The sequence below is a fragment of the Hevea brasiliensis genome, chromosome 17, assembly GCF_030052815.1.
Source record: "Hevea brasiliensis isolate MT/VB/25A 57/8 chromosome 17, ASM3005281v1, whole genome shotgun sequence".
NCBI classification, from domain to species: Eukaryota; Viridiplantae; Streptophyta; class Magnoliopsida; order Malpighiales; family Euphorbiaceae; genus Hevea; species Hevea brasiliensis.
Window position 1 is genome coordinate 53,976,644 of NC_079509.1, and position 13,188 is coordinate 53,989,831.

The window sequence follows — 13,188 nt, forward strand, 5'->3', positions numbered from 1 at the left end:
ATCTTTCTATTACATTTAATATACTTTACAACATTCTAATTTTCAAATTATTTCAATATATATATACACTAGGTTATATTGTATCATTTTGGGTTACACTTGTTTATTCATTTATACATTTTTTTTATGGGTAATAAATGAATTTTAAATGAATTGATTCGGTTATGATTTAAACTTATTTATTCATAATTCAAAATAATTATATAGTATTACTGTGATTTCATGTTAGTATTCGACATGAAATAATAAATAAATAGTAATTAGACGTATGTACAAATATGGTTATTATTTGAAAAAAATGCAAAAAAAATATAAATTTTTGAGACTCACTGATTCATACATATTCACTTATTAGGACACATATACATGTTCATTAACTATTGAGTTATTATTTCATATAAAATATCTTATATGAAATTACTGTCTATCTGAAAATTTCCAGTTTATGTCTAACTAACCAAAACAAAGAATCAGTCGTAGGAGTAGTAAATGAACCGTTAAATCAACATTGTTTATCTAATCCAATGGTTGACAATTTTGTACACATGTTAGGATGTGCACAAAAAAGAGTTCCTAGGCACACTGAAACTGACGTAATTCATTTAATTGTAAAGAAGAAAGAATGTAATTTTGTATAGCAAAAGTTGCTCTATAAATAGTAGAAAATTGATAACTACAAGAACAAAAACTTCTAGTGCAGAGCAATCTGATATATGCAACAATGGCAATGAAGGTGGAGATCATCTCTAGGGCAACCATAAAGCCAGCCTCCCCAACTCCTGATCATCTTAGAAACTTCAAAATTTGCCTCTTAGATGAGTTGGCTCCTCCATCTTATGTTCCAATTCTTCTTTTCTATTCTTCTGCTGATTTTGACACGATATATGATTGCAAAGCTATGTCAGACAAGTTGAAGAAGTCTTTGTCTGAAACTCTTGTTCGCTTCTATCCATTATGTGGAAAACTGAAAGGAAATCTTTTCGTCGAATGTAATGATGAAGGTGCTCTCTTTGTGGAGACTAAAGTCAATATTGCAGCAGAGATTGCCAAGAACCCAGAAACTGAGATGCTGTATAAGCTTTTCCCATTTGATCCCTACAAAGTGAGGCCTGATGGTGAGAAAGCCGACGGGGAAGCAGTGATCACAGGTGTTCAACTTAATGTTTTCGAGTGTGGTAGTGTCGGGATCGGTGTGTGTGTTTCTCACAAGGTTGCAGACGGCGCAACCATGGCCTCCTTCCTCAATGCTTGGTCTGCAACTGCAAGTGGCAGTGATGAAAAGCTTGCACCCAATCTGGATTCAGCTGTGCTCTTTCCACCTAAAGGCATAGATATAATCAAGCAAAGTGACATTATTAGAAATGAGAAAATTGTAACAAGGAGATTTGAATTTGATGGGAAGAATTTGGCTAATCTAAAAGCAAAAATTGTTAACGGCAATCCTACTCGTGTGGAAGTTGTAACAGCTCTTATCTGGAAATCTGCAATGGAAACAGCTAGAATAAACTCAGGGAAAGATATGCTTCCAGCATCTATTGCCACCCACTTGGTGAACATTCGGGAACGAACAAATCCACCATTGCCAAGGCATGCTCTAGGTAATCTTTGGCGACTTTCGCTAGCACCATATCTAGATGTAAAGAAACAGGTAGAGTTACAAGAGTTGGTCAGTCTTCTTCGAAAATCAATTCGAAGGATTGACAGTGATTATGTCAGTAAACTTCAAGGAGTCAACGGGTTGGCCAAGGCCATAGAACCTCTCCAAGAACTAAGACAACTGGCCTCGGGAGGAGGAGTTGAGGTCTACACTTTTAGCAGTTGGGCAAGATTTCCACTATATGAGATTAATTTTGGATGGGGAAAGCCAGCAAGAGTTTGCACAATAACTGTGCCTGTTAGGAACTGTGTTATTTTGATGGGCACAAAATCCGGTGATGGGATAGAGGCATGGGTGACCTTGACTGAAAAAGACATGGAAAAATTTGAGCGTAGTCAAGAACTTCTTCAGTTCATTTCAACGAGTGCCTGATGCTGTCGTGAAATTGATATGCTAGTAGTCTACGTTCTGCCTTTGGTTATCAATTGTGAGTGCTCTATTTACGGTTTCTGTAATCTTGTTTTTTTCTTCTGCATAATTCATAACATTGTATTTTCTTCCAGTTTTCTAATATAAGATTGTCATCATGTTCTTCCAATATTTGTCATTATATTCTTCCAATCTTGAAGGTGCCAATGTTTACGGTTGATTCATCAGGTGGCAGAGTTTCCAAATACCCTTGAATAAATAGAATTTTACTTTTTCATGAACAGAGACAAAGGCCTTTGTTAGCCAAGGATGTGTTTATTATTGATATTTGAGCTCTTGTTAAAAAAAAAAATCTTAATATATTAGTTAAAATCATTAACAATTTTTGAACTGAAATTAAACATATTTTAATCATAAGAACTCAAAGTTAGCAAAGCTTTATATACAAGTGCCAAAAAAGGAGAAGAAGAAGCAGCTGCTTATAATGATAAAGAAGAAGCAGCTGCTTATAATGATAACAAAGAATGTATGCCCTAGTTTGAATTGGAGCTAACTGCACAATCCAGAAATGATAAATGATGATAAACATCAAAAGCATATTGCCATTTTTTGTTTTATTAAAAAAAAAAAACATAAAAAGAGAAAATCAGAATCATTTTGGTCTTGCCCCATCTATTTCTATTTATAGTGGCTCTCAATTTACAGCCATTCTAAAAGTGATGGCAAGAACTGCAAAAAGAACCATAATTTCTCTGACAAGAAATCAAAGATATGTTTGGGACTGAAATATTGACAGGCCTTGCTCTTTTTAAGCAGATACAATAATCTAGAAAACATACACCTTAAGTTTTTTCCTAAACAAAGTTGCTGTCATATAACTATGACAGGAGAGCTTACCTGAAGAAGATTAGAAAGAAATCCACTTTTTTTTTCTTCAGAATTGACATTCCCTGAAGCTCCCCAAGTGATTAATATACAGAGTCTGGGTGGGATACTCCACGAATTCATGATTCCAGATTATTGCGCACCCGAGAAGCAAGTCTTTGCACAGACCCATCACCAAAAGAGTCATCTATATTCTTAATCTTTGAAACGAAGTCCATGGCTTCTTTATATTGTTTTGCTTTACAATAACCATCTACCACAATCTTGTAGGTTAGCTCATTTGGTCTGCAGTCATGCTCAATCATGTAGCTAATCACTTCATTTATTTCTGTAAACATTCCTTGTGCTGCATAGCCTGTAATGAAAGTATTGTATGTAAAAATACATGGTCCAATTCCTATTGATGTCATCTCTGATAGGATTCTTATAGCCTCCTGCATAAGTCCTCGTCTACAAAAAGCTTTGATGACAGTGTTATATGAAACAAGGTCTGGTTTGCCACCAGCCGTTTGTAGCATCCTGAGAATCTCTTCTGATTTCCAGCAGTCTCCCCCTCTGGCATACATGTCCATCAAGCTATTGTAGGTGAAGAGATCTGGCTGCAACCCACTCTCATGAATCAAATGCAGCATTTCATGAGCTCGCTTATACATCTTGTTCTTTGTAAAAATTGAAAGCATAGAATTAAATAAAACTAAATCAGGTTTGTAACCATATTTTTGCAATGCCTTAAATGCCCTTTCCGTTCCCATTAGTGACCTACACTTGAAGTTTGCAAGAACAAGGGTTCTCAAAAGCATCCAGCTGGGAAAGATGTTACCACTATAAATATCTTTCTCAATCCTTTCTATCCCTTTCACATTGCCTCCCTTTGCATAAGAATGAAGCATCAATGAGTAAGAGGTCTCATTGGGCTTGAAACCTTTACTCTTCATGTCTAGGATGACTGATTCTGCCACTCTCCAATCACCTCGTCGAGCCAGAGCATTCAGAAGTGCATTGTATGTGGTAACACATGGAGTAAACCCTGCTTTAATCATCTCCTCAAGCATTTTTGCAGCATCAATATCAGAACCACACCTTCCATATGCACTAATCAAAGTATTGAATGTGTCTTTATCAGGCTCAAACCCACAAATTTTCATTTCCTGAAGAAACCGATTCACATATTTTTCCATACCCTTATTACCACACATGGCAAGCATTGTGTTCCACGTAATGCGATTAGGAGCACATCCATTTAATTTCATATCACAAAGTATCTTCAGCATCTCTTCTGATCGTGACTTCTTTGCTAGCATTCCAAGAATTGCATTGTAAGTACACACATTAGGAACACAACCCAACTCCTTCATCTGGTCAAACAACATTAAAGCCTTGTCCATCTCTCCTGATCTGCCATAAGCATTTATCACAGTAGTGTATGTAACAGCATTTGGCATGATTCCTTTACAAGTCATTGCATCTATGACAGAAGCTCCTTCCTCATGGAACCCTGCCCTCACATAAGCCGCTACAAGCTCATTATAAGTCACAGCATCAGGTGGACAATTGTTATCCTCCATTTCTTTCAAGATGGTCAAGACCTCCGAGTAAATCCCTGCCTTACCAAACACTTGCAGTAAAGCATTATAAGTAACCGTCCCTGGTACATAGCCATGAGACTTCAATCCAGTAAAAAAGTCTTTTGCTTCATTCAGCAGGCCCTCTCTCCCACAAGCAGATATTACAGTACTGCAAGTAAACTCATCAAACTCAAGTCCTCTGCTTCTCATCTCATCTAAAAGGCCTAAAATCTTATTCCAAGACCGACCCATTTTCCCATAAACATCAAGCATGACATTGTAAGTGACCAGAGTTGGTGACAAACCTGACTCTGTCATTTTCTCAAATATTTCAATTGCTCTCTTGTACTTGCCAGTACGAGAATATGTGTGAAGAATAGTTGTGTAAGCCCGGACATCTAGCAAGTAGTCATCAAGAGGAATTACATCAAACAGCTTCGATGCAATAGAATGCTGCGACTCTCTACCAAGAATCCTAGCCATTAGTTCGATGGCCTGGTTATCTACTTTCTCATTTGCAGTTCCTAAATTCAAAACGGTCCATTCAAACAATGAAAGGGCTTTTTCCCAGTTGCCGAAATAGTCCAGTGCTTTCAAGAGGCTGATCAAATCAACATGAAGCAGCTCGTATTTGCAAGAATCAAAGAAAGAACTCAAACTATGCAAAGGCTGTTCCATAATTGAATCAAGTATCAACTTACCCTTTCTTGACAAGTAATCGAGAGAATCATTATTGGATACACCCTCTCCTTCGTCGACTTCAAACTCAAGGACTGAAATGGGATTTCTCTGTTTCTGGGCTGAAACATCAGAAATTTTAAGAGAAGAACAGAATTTAGTGTCATTTAGCTTGTGGGCAGTGGAATTGGGTGGAGAAGAAAGATGGAGGAGGTGTTGCAGGAGAGAGTCAAAATGGAAAGAGAGATTGGTAGAAGTCGGAGGAGGTGTAGGTAGTTTTGCTGAGCTGAATTTCAGAGGTGGGTTTGGTTGTGGTGGTCTGTTCTTTGGGATAGAATACACGGGTTTGTTCGGGAAGAGAGTACCTTCCATCGCATGAACCCACAAGCGATTTTTGGGTTCTTCTACTTCAAATAGTGGAGAGTTGCAGAAAGCAAGAATGGGTAAGGCAAGAGAGTTGTTTGGTCTCTATTGAAGATGGAAGATTGGGCCTTCGAACGAGGCAGAAATAGAATGGAGAACAGGCGCTTGGGATACGCCCTTTTCAACATTTTCCTTATTTATCAAAGGGGACAAAATTTTTGTGAAATAATATTTTTTTTAAATAATTAATTATAAAAAATTTATTAACTTAATGAAAAAAAAATTTTTCAACATTTTAAATTATCATATTTTTTTTTTATAATATTTTAAATTTTAATTAAAATAATAAATATTAAATGTGAATATTAAATAAATAAATCTTATTTAATTTTGTTTATAACTTTTTAATATTATTAAAAAATATTATATATGTTTTTTATGTGAAAAAATTATATTTTTTCTGTTAAGTTAATAAAGTTTTTCATAGATAACTAATTTATGAAAAAGATATTATTTTACAAAAATTTAATTAAATGAATTATCAAATTTCATTAAATCACCTCATTTTTTGTAATAAAGTAATTTAACTTTATTTTAAACTAAATAATCATAGAATACGCCTTTTATTAATATCTATATTTTAACTTTTTATGAAATTTTTAAACTTTTGTACCTTTTAAATATTTTTTTTTCTTATTTTATGTCACGACCCAAAATTCTGAGTTGTGACCGGCGCATAATTTAAGTATTCTTAAATTATACAAGCCTTATCAGAGTATATTGAATAAATATATTATCACTTACTAATCCCAAAAAAATAGACAAAATCTAAATAAATAAAATACTGAATAAAAATCATAAATATCCCATAAGTAAACTACGGAGTCTCTACAGATTTTAAATAAAAACTTAAACTGTTCAATAAACTAAACTAATTATTAGCCCGAAGAAACATGAATTCGGGCATATCATGAGAACAAATCAAAGATTGTCCCTCTTCAGAAAATGGACTGAATATTTGGATCAACCGAAGAATTATACTGATCTGAAATAGAATTATTTTGTGTATTTGTGTATAAAAAATTATTTTGATTAATAATTTATATTTTAAAATTTTAATAATTTCATAAAATAATTAAATTTCATTTTATATAAAATAAAATATATAAATATTATTATAAAAATATATATATTTTATATTTAATTAAGTATTTATATAAACAGGTTCGGATAATGGATGTTCAACATATAAAACCTGAACCTGACTCAAACCCGTCATGAGTATTATTTTTTTAAACCTGAACCCATCATAAACTCGATTATATAAAACTCAAATTCGTCCTATTATTTTTTTTAAATAATAGCAATAATTATTATAATTGAATGGCAATTAATATTATACCAAAAATAATTTTTTAAGATAAATAAAAAAAATAAAATAGCATTAAAGTAAATTAAAATTTATTAAAGATATAAAGAGGGGAGAGAGAGAACTAAGTCACATGGCAAGCTCTTAAAAAGGAAATTGAGGAAATAGAGGATTAAGCCATATGACTAGCTCTTGAAAAGGAATGACATATGATAAACTTTTAAAAAGATTTAGCTTGCTTTAACAACAACAACAATAATAATACTTTGCACGTAAATTTATTAATTTTTAATATTTAAATTTTAATATATTTATATTTAAAATTAATATTAACTAATCATAATTAAAAAACCATAAATTTAGTACTATATAAATTATTAAAAGACATATAAAATATTAACAAATTTATTATTATCATAAATTTACATTAATATTTCAAATGATTATAAAAAACAAATGAACAAAAAGTAAAATAAAAAAAATACATTCCTTTAAAAAATTGAAATCATTTCATTTTAAATATGGTAGCATCAATTAATAAATTTTATTATTTTTTATTTTCATATTTAAAGTTGATTGTTAAAATTTTAAGAGTTAAATATTTAAATATGATACTATAAATTAATATATTTTATTATTTTCTAATTTACATATTTAAAGCTAATTTTAAAAATTTTTAAAGTTAAATAAATAATTAAATTATATTTTTGAGTCAAATAATATGTGTTTATTTAAATAATAATATGTACATTAATTATATGTAAATTGATTTTATAAAAGTTATTTAAGGAGATAATGTTGTAATAATATTACCAAAGTCAAGGCATATTTGAAATGTTAACAATGATTTAATATGTATTTATTATTTAATCAATATGAAGTAAATTATAAAATTTAAGTTTTTAATAAAAAAGAAAAATATATCATTAATTGAAAATGAAATACAAAAATAAAATATAAATCAATATATTATATTTTTGCATAAATATTTTTTTTTAAATAAAGCATTAATATAATAAATTTTTAAATAACACATTTAAGCACAAAAACCTTAATTTTGATAATCAATTGTCAAAGAAAATAATTATTTAAATAATAATAATAATAATAATTAAGAGAAAAATATAAAAAAAATTAAATAATTAATATAAAAGAAAATTAAACACTCATTATTCATAGAAAATGACATGGACGATATCATGGAAATTGAAAGTCATACTCACTCTTCTAAGGAGCTATAATGCTTTGCTTTGCACGTAGCTATTAATAATTTTAATATATGCCTAAAGTGCAAATAATTTTTAATTTTAATTTTTAAAAATAAAATATTTTAATTTATTATGAGTTACTCTATTTTTTATTTTTATTATTTTATGTAGACTAAACTTTTTATCTCACAATTTTTTTAAGTGAGATCTCATAATATTATAAAAACCAAAAACACTTTTTATAAAAATAATAATAAATAAGAATTCATATTAAATATATAGAATAATTTGAGATTTGTTGAATCATATAATCATTTTTATCATTTTAAAATATAAAAAATTTTATTTATCCTCTTAAAATTTTAAAAAAAATGCATAAACTTTAACTTTATTATTATTTTAATATTATTCTAAAATAATACCAATAATATAAAAAGTATAATGATAAAAAAATTAAAAAAATTGTATTATATAAAATTTAGGTGTATAGAATATATGTTAATATGTATTAATAGTATCGAAGCTAAAAGCTAAGTTAATTAGCTACCATTATATCTATATTTATCTCCATCATTATAATTAGGATTTATATAGTTTTACTAAATAAATGCAATTAAAATATTGATCTTAATGATTTAAATTATATATTTACTACTACTAATTAAATAATATTAATTAGCATGTTAATTTTTTATTAATTAACATATTATTCTTTTTATAAAAAAAAAAGTGTCACGTAACAACATTACATTTTTATAAAAAATGTCATGCGTCATAGTCTTGGAAAAACCATGCTATATGTTAGGGAATTGCACATGCTTTTACACCTAACCAATAATAATTTTAAAATATAAATAAATAATTTTAATTATATATTTTTAATTTTAATATATAAAAATAAAATTTCAAATTTTTTAATAGAGATTTTTATAGTAAAAATAATACAAATATAGCAATATAATAGAAATTGATTAAAAATATTGAATAATTTAAGTTTGGTTAAATCATATAATAATCTTTACTTCAAAATATCATTATTTTTATAATCTCTTAATAAATTAAAGAAATAAAATATATTCAAATATTATCTTTATATAGTAATATTAATAATATTTTAAAAAATAATTTTAATTTTTTGAAAATATAAGGATAGTGAAAAAAAAAATTTATATATATAAATTGTAACTTATCCGATTAAAGATTCTGTTAAATACATATTAATATAAAAATTATAAAAATAAATTAAATTAAAGTAAATTAAAATTTGTTAAGCACATAAAAAATAGAGAGTGGGCAAAATTTTTAAATACTCCATATTTTATTTTATTTTTTTTAATATCATATGACAAACTCTTAGAAAGATTTAACCACATGGTAAGTTCTTGAAAAATTTAAACTATTTTATATAATATAGAATCATATATAAATTAAAATTCATTTATAATAAAATATTTTTATTGAACTTTTAACACAATTTCTCAATTGAAATATCATAAATGTTTTATTTAGTGCAAAGCAATTGATTTGGCAGTCCAAGCCTATTATTGGCCTATTGAACCAAATGGGTCTCCTTTTCAGCCCATTAAGGTAAACCCAAATACAAATCTAACTCCACCCATTGCATTACATATGTTTCATTTCATGGATGGTAATCAAATGCAATGCAATGAGAGAATTTTTTTTCAATTTATAACTATTTTTTTCTACAATAAAATTTTTTTATGCATTCTTTTGAAGTTTTTAGATTTTAATCTAATTTAAAAAAAATATATATATATTAAAAATATAATCCTCTCGCTCTCTCCGCAGCCACTAAGAAGGGGGACCTTCCCCCACCACCGGCAGATGAAAGATCCATGAAAAAAGTGTGGTTTCGAGACAAAAATGATGCCGAGGAAGATGTTGGGAATGAAGCTGACTCGATGGAAACTGATGTTAGGATGCTGGAGTCTTCTTCCTTCAAGGACAAACTTTTCAATTGGGAAGGGATCTGATGTCTTCTCTGCTGAGTACTCCATGCTCGACGAAGTTGCTTGCACCAGGGATGATTATATTATTACGGAGAAGAAGAGTATTGTCTTTAATGAAAAGGTTGAATCTACTCTCAAGCAAAGCCTTGCCCAAGCTGTGATTGTGAAGCTTTTAGGACGTATGATTGGGTATAAAGCACTTGAAAACAGATTGAAGGATTTGTGGAAACCTGTTGGAGAATTCCAGATCATGGAACTTGAAAACGATTACTTCTTGATTAAATTCAGAGTAAAGGAGGATTATATTAAAGCCCTATCTGAGGGTTCGTGGGTCATATATGGCCACTATTTAACTGTCCAGCCATGGGAGGATAGTTTTTTGACAGCAGTCCCCTATCCTAATAATGTTACGGTTTGGGTTAATTTCCCTGGTCTCCCGATCAAGTATTATCATAAAAGCACATTGAGAGCCATTACTTCCGTCATTGGATATGCCGTTAAAATTGACTACAATACTGGTTTTAATGGACTACAATACTGGTTTTAATGGTAGTAGGGGAAAGTACGCTAGAATGGCAATCAACATTGACCTTTCAAAACCTTTGATTTCTCATATCATGGTGCAAGGTAAAAAACAAGAAGTTAAATATGATTGTCTCCCTTCAATTTGCTTCACTTGTGGGCTATAAGGGCATCTTCAGGAGACCTGTCCTCACAAAACTGAATATGAAAAGTGGAAACAGCAGCAGGATGCAGTTAACACCGCAAATTGGCTTGCTGACGAAGCGGATGACTTGAATTTGGGACCTTGGATGCATGTACAGAGCAAACCTAGGAGGATGAATAAGAATGGAAAGGAGAATCCCACTAACCGAGGAGACCTAAATCAAGGGAACTCAGGAGAGAAAAATCAGCGCAAAACTTCAGGATCCAGATTTACTGCCTTATCGGATGACGCTAATGATGAAGTTGTGGCAGACAAGGATTCTAATGATAATAATGATTTGGGTAATGATGGATACGGGGCAGGAGAATCTTCTAGAGCCAAATCTAATAATCATCTGTATTCACATGGAAATTCTCATTTGCATGCTTCCAGGGGGAGAGGAGGAACACGTAGGCAGGTCGAGACACATGTGCTTTCTGGCTCTAACCAGATATTGGAAAAGTTGCCTTTGATGGGTCCTACAGCAAAAAACACTGAAAGTACCAACACTGACAACATCGGGATGGGGTCTAAGGTACGTGTTTTACCTTCTTCTTTGGATCCTACAAGACACACCGTGGTTGGTTGTGCAGATATTCCAGCTACTTCCACGGAAACTATGGAAGTGAATAATCCTCATTCTTCTACATTGGAAGATGACCAGATTATTCGTATTACTATATAAGCAGGCCACCTGATCCAATGTTGGTGAGGGAGAACAACATGTAAGATGTCTCCGATGAGGAGGATGGGGATGACTATTCTGGAGTTGCTGAGAGTGAGATGGAGGAGTCAGATGGTTTTGATGAAATCGTTGATCCTTCACTCCAAGCGTAATCTGGTATTTCCTTTTTCACTTTTCTTTTCAAATGTCTGTTTTATGTTGGAATTGTCAAGGCGCAGGCCATAAAGCTTTTCCGAGTTATTTGAAGTTACTGGTTAAGAAGTACAAGCCGAAAATTCTGGTGCTTTTCGAAACCCGTATTAGTGGCTCCAAAGCTGATCAGGTTATTCGAAAAATTGAATTCCCCTTCTCTCATCGTTTTAAAGCTCAAGGATTTTCAGGTGGCCTATGGGTGCTTTGGAATTATGGGTGGGAGGTTGTTGTTTTAGAAAACCATATTCAATTTATTCATATGATGATTAAGGAGAATAACAAGCTGATTTCTTTCTTCACCGCTGTTTATGGAAGCCCAGTTTATTCTCATCACAAATTTCTTTGGAAGGCGCTACAGAGATTAAACTTACAAGTTACGGAGCCCTGGTTTGCTATGGGAGATTTTAACGCTATTTGCAGCCCCAGCGAATGTTGCAGAGGTTCTCAAAATAGAGTGGGTGTTTGTAAATCTTTTTCTGAATGGTTCTTCTCTTCTGGTCTTTTGGATTTGGGATTTTTAGGGCCAAAATACACCTGGAAAATAGGAAATTTGCAAGAAAGGCTAGACAGAGGAATTTGCAATCACTCTTGGAGATTATGTTATCCTGAGGCTGCGATTCACCACTTATCGAGAGTTCACTCAGACCATAGGCCTTTGCTGCTCAAGCTAAATAATTTTATCCTTTCTTCAGGGAACAGGCCCTTTCGTTTTCTATCAACCTGGCTCACTCACTCTAATTTTGCGGATTTAGTGGCTACGAAATGGAAGGGGGGAAATTCTTTAATGCAGGGTACTGAGGATTTCACTAAGGAGTTGCAAAAATGGAATACTGATGTGTTCGGAAATATTTTTAGGAAGAAAAATGTTCTCTTGGCCCGTATTGCTGGAATCCAAAATGCTCTTGATAGGAGATTGTCTCAGAGGCTTGTTGACTTGGAGCTTGAATTGAAGAGGGAATTGGATATGAACTTGCTCAAGGAAGAATTATTGTGGTATCAAAAAGCTCAGTGTGATTGGATTAATTATAGTGACCAAAATACAAATTTTTTCATATCCGCACCATTACTAGAAGAAAAAGGAATAGGGTAGAGAAGCTTAGAAATGATTTCGGTGAATGGGTTGAGGATCAAGTGAGTCTGAAGCGGTTAGTTATGGATTTTTTTAAAAATCTCTATATGGAAGAGATGATTGTCCGGCCTAGTTATCCTATCCGGGGTCACTTCCCTTGTTTGCCCCCTGATATGTTAAGAGTTTCTTCAAAGATCGTTTGATGATGAGGAGATTCGTCTGGCTCTCTTTGATATGAAGCCTTGGAAGGCTCTAGGCAGTGACGGTCTTCACGCAGGTTTATTTCAATACCAATGGAATTTGGTGGGCCGGGATGTTTGCAATGAAATTAAATGAATTCTTTTGGGAGGGAGTATTGACCATCGCATGAATCAAACTCTTATCTCTCTCATTCCTAAGATTGAGCAGCCCTCTCTTATCTCTCAATTTAGGCCCCCTGCTTTATGCAATGTGGTTTATAAGATGGTTACTA

General features: G+C 31.8%; 2 protein-coding genes across 4 annotated transcripts; one reads left to right on the top strand and one right to left on the bottom strand.

Annotated features, from left to right (window-relative positions):
• The first annotated feature begins 672 nt into the window (after nucleotides 1-672).
• Nucleotides 673-2,195, top strand: LOC110648411 (stemmadenine O-acetyltransferase-like). The gene has a single exon (XM_021802630.2). The coding sequence runs from the start codon at nucleotides 722-724 to the stop codon at nucleotides 2,027-2,029; it is 1,308 nt and encodes a 435-aa protein (XP_021658322.2). The 5' UTR covers nucleotides 673-721; the 3' UTR covers nucleotides 2,030-2,195.
• LOC110648410 (pentatricopeptide repeat-containing protein At2g18940, chloroplastic) lies at nucleotides 1,181-5,705 on the bottom strand. 3 transcript variants are annotated; one of them, XR_009145505.1, is made up of 2 exons: nucleotides 2,924-5,705; nucleotides 1,181-1,319 (listed from the first exon to the last, which is right to left on the bottom strand). XR_009145505.1 is itself a non-coding variant. In XM_021802629.2 (1 exon), exon 1 carries the CDS (start codon nucleotides 5,524-5,526, stop codon nucleotides 3,031-3,033), a length of 2,496 nt encoding a protein of 831 aa, XP_021658321.2. In that variant the 5' UTR covers nucleotides 5,527-5,705; the 3' UTR covers nucleotides 2,668-3,030. The 3 variants fall into 3 exon arrangements, 1 of the variants encoding a protein (XP_021658321.2); XR_009145506.1 differs by lacking the exon at nucleotides 1,181-1,319 and adding an exon at nucleotides 1,505-1,630; XM_021802629.2 differs by lacking the exon at nucleotides 1,181-1,319 and having other exon boundaries at nucleotides 2,668-5,705.
• Between the last annotated feature and the right edge of the window lie 7,483 nt (nucleotides 5,706-13,188).

Coding starts and splice junctions, on each gene's coding strand:
- LOC110648411 (XM_021802630.2), top strand. CDS start 722: ATGGCAATGAAGGTGGAGATCATCTCTAGGGCAACCATAAAGCCAGCC.
- LOC110648410 (XM_021802629.2), bottom strand. CDS start 5,526: ATGGAAGGTACTCTCTTCCCGAACAAACCCGTGTATTCTATCCCAAAG.